Source organism: Terrapene carolina, unplaced genomic scaffold (genome assembly GCF_002925995.2).
Source record: "Terrapene carolina triunguis isolate 2854851 unplaced genomic scaffold, T_m_triunguis-2.0 Scaffold30344, whole genome shotgun sequence".
Lineage (NCBI taxonomy): Eukaryota > Metazoa > Chordata > Testudines > Emydidae > Terrapene > Terrapene triunguis.
Window position 1 is genome coordinate 1 of NW_020694695.1, and position 1,738 is coordinate 1,738.

The 1,738-nt window shown below is 64.9% G+C and overlaps 1 protein-coding gene across 1 annotated transcript; it reads left to right on the top strand.

Annotated features, from left to right (window-relative positions):
* Nucleotides 1-362: 362 nt before the first annotated feature.
* LOC113409165 (carcinoembryonic antigen-related cell adhesion molecule 16-like) lies at nucleotides 363-1,267 on the top strand (the record flags this gene model as incomplete). Its single annotated transcript, XM_026662787.2, has 2 exons — nucleotides 363-638; nucleotides 933-1,267. Coding segments are annotated over 2 exons (611 nt in total), but the record flags the coding sequence as incomplete, so codon positions are not given.
* Nucleotides 1,268-1,738: the final 471 nt, after the last annotated feature.

Here is a 1,738-nt window from a genome sequence, read left to right on the forward strand (position 1 = left end):
TCCTGGGACAGACCTGGGAGCCGGAGCGTCGCTCTCCCTTCGAACCAGAGCCGAGAGTCTCCCAAAAATCACGGGGCTCCGGGAGCCAGAGCCTCAGGGAGGAACCAATAACTGTGAGACTTGACGCTGGGGAGAGGGACCCTCTGGCAGACCCCAGAAGGTGACTGCCCGTGTCCGCAGCTCTGAGGGGCAAAGGGCAAAGGACCCTTCCCACGACACCGCAGGACAGCGATGCTGGGACCTTCCCACAATGCAGCGGGATGGTGGTGCCAGGACCCTTCCCACAATCCCGCGGGGCAGCAGCCCCTGTCGTGGGCAGATGGAGGAGTAGGGACACACGGTAACGCTCTCTCTGTTCCCAGAAATCCTGCCCAAGCCCACGGTGACGCCAAACCAAACCCTGGTGCTGGAGAACGGGACCTTCACCCTCACGTGTAACAGCTCCCCCAGCGCCGAGACCGTGCTCTGGCTCCGGGATGGGTCGTCCTTCGCGCCCAGTGAGCGGGTGGTCCTGTCCCCTGACAACCGGACCCTCACAGTGCTGGGTGTCACCCGGGGCGACGCCGGCACCTACCAGTGCGAGGTCAGGAACCCCGTCAGCACCAACCGCAGCGAGCCCAGCACCGTGACGGTGGCCTGTGAGTAACTGCAGCCCCGTCCCCCGGCCGCGCTGCCCCTGGTCCTGCCGGCATCACCCAGCCACAGAGATGCAGCTGCCTCTGGGGTGGGAAACAGGGGTGGATTATACGGGGCCCCCTCACCTGGTGTTGAGGTGTGGTTCCTCTTGGGCAGGATACAGGGGTTGTTTATATGGGGACTCTTCGCACTGTGCTGAGTTACGACCCCCTTGGGGCAGAGGGCTGGAGCTGGTTACACAGGGATCCCTCGCTGGCACTGCCCCCCCCCGCCTGATCCCTTCCCTCTCTGTGTAGATGGGCCGGACTCAGCCAAGATAGACCAGTCGGGATCCATTACCCTCGGGTCCCCTCTGACCCTGACGTGCGTCGCCGACTCCGTCCCAGCCCCGAGCTATCGCTGGGTTCTCGACGGCACCGACACTAAAGAGACCGGGAGCAGCTTGACCTTTAACTCCATTACTCAGGATCACCAGGGCACGTACACGTGCCAGGCTCACAATCCCATCACCAACCTCACTGCCTCGGCATCTGTGGCTGTGCGGTTAAGTGAGTCAGGCACCAGAAAATGCCCTACCTGGGGGAGAGGCACGGCTGAGGCTGGGGCGAGGTGCAGGGGGAGCCAGGGCTGGGTGTGGGGTGGCCAGGCCATGGGCTGCCAGCAGCGTTCAGGGGACCCTTGGGCGATGGTGTCTTTGTACTGGGTCCCCTCTCTCTCCTGGTCAGTGCTGCTCCTCTCTAGGCCCAGGCACTGTGGGGGCCCGGACTGGGGCTAGGCTGGGGGTCTGTCTCCCCCATGGCTGGGGGGGCTCCATTGTGGCTGGGGGGCAGGGGATCTGTCAATGCGCCGTCCAGCCCCATGGTCTCCTGAATCCCCCCAGCACCAGCCAGTGATAGAGCTGAGACCCCCACTGACCCAGCGCTGGGTGTGGGGGGCACTGGCACCACTGGGGGGCCCCAAACATCCCCTGCTCCCAAGGGGACTGGGCAGCACCAGGAGACCTCCCAGTTCCTGACCTTCGGACCCCCCCTCAGCCCACCACATCCTGGGTCCTGTCTTGGGCCCAAACCCGTCAGGCTCAGGGCACCCCTGGCTGAGCTGC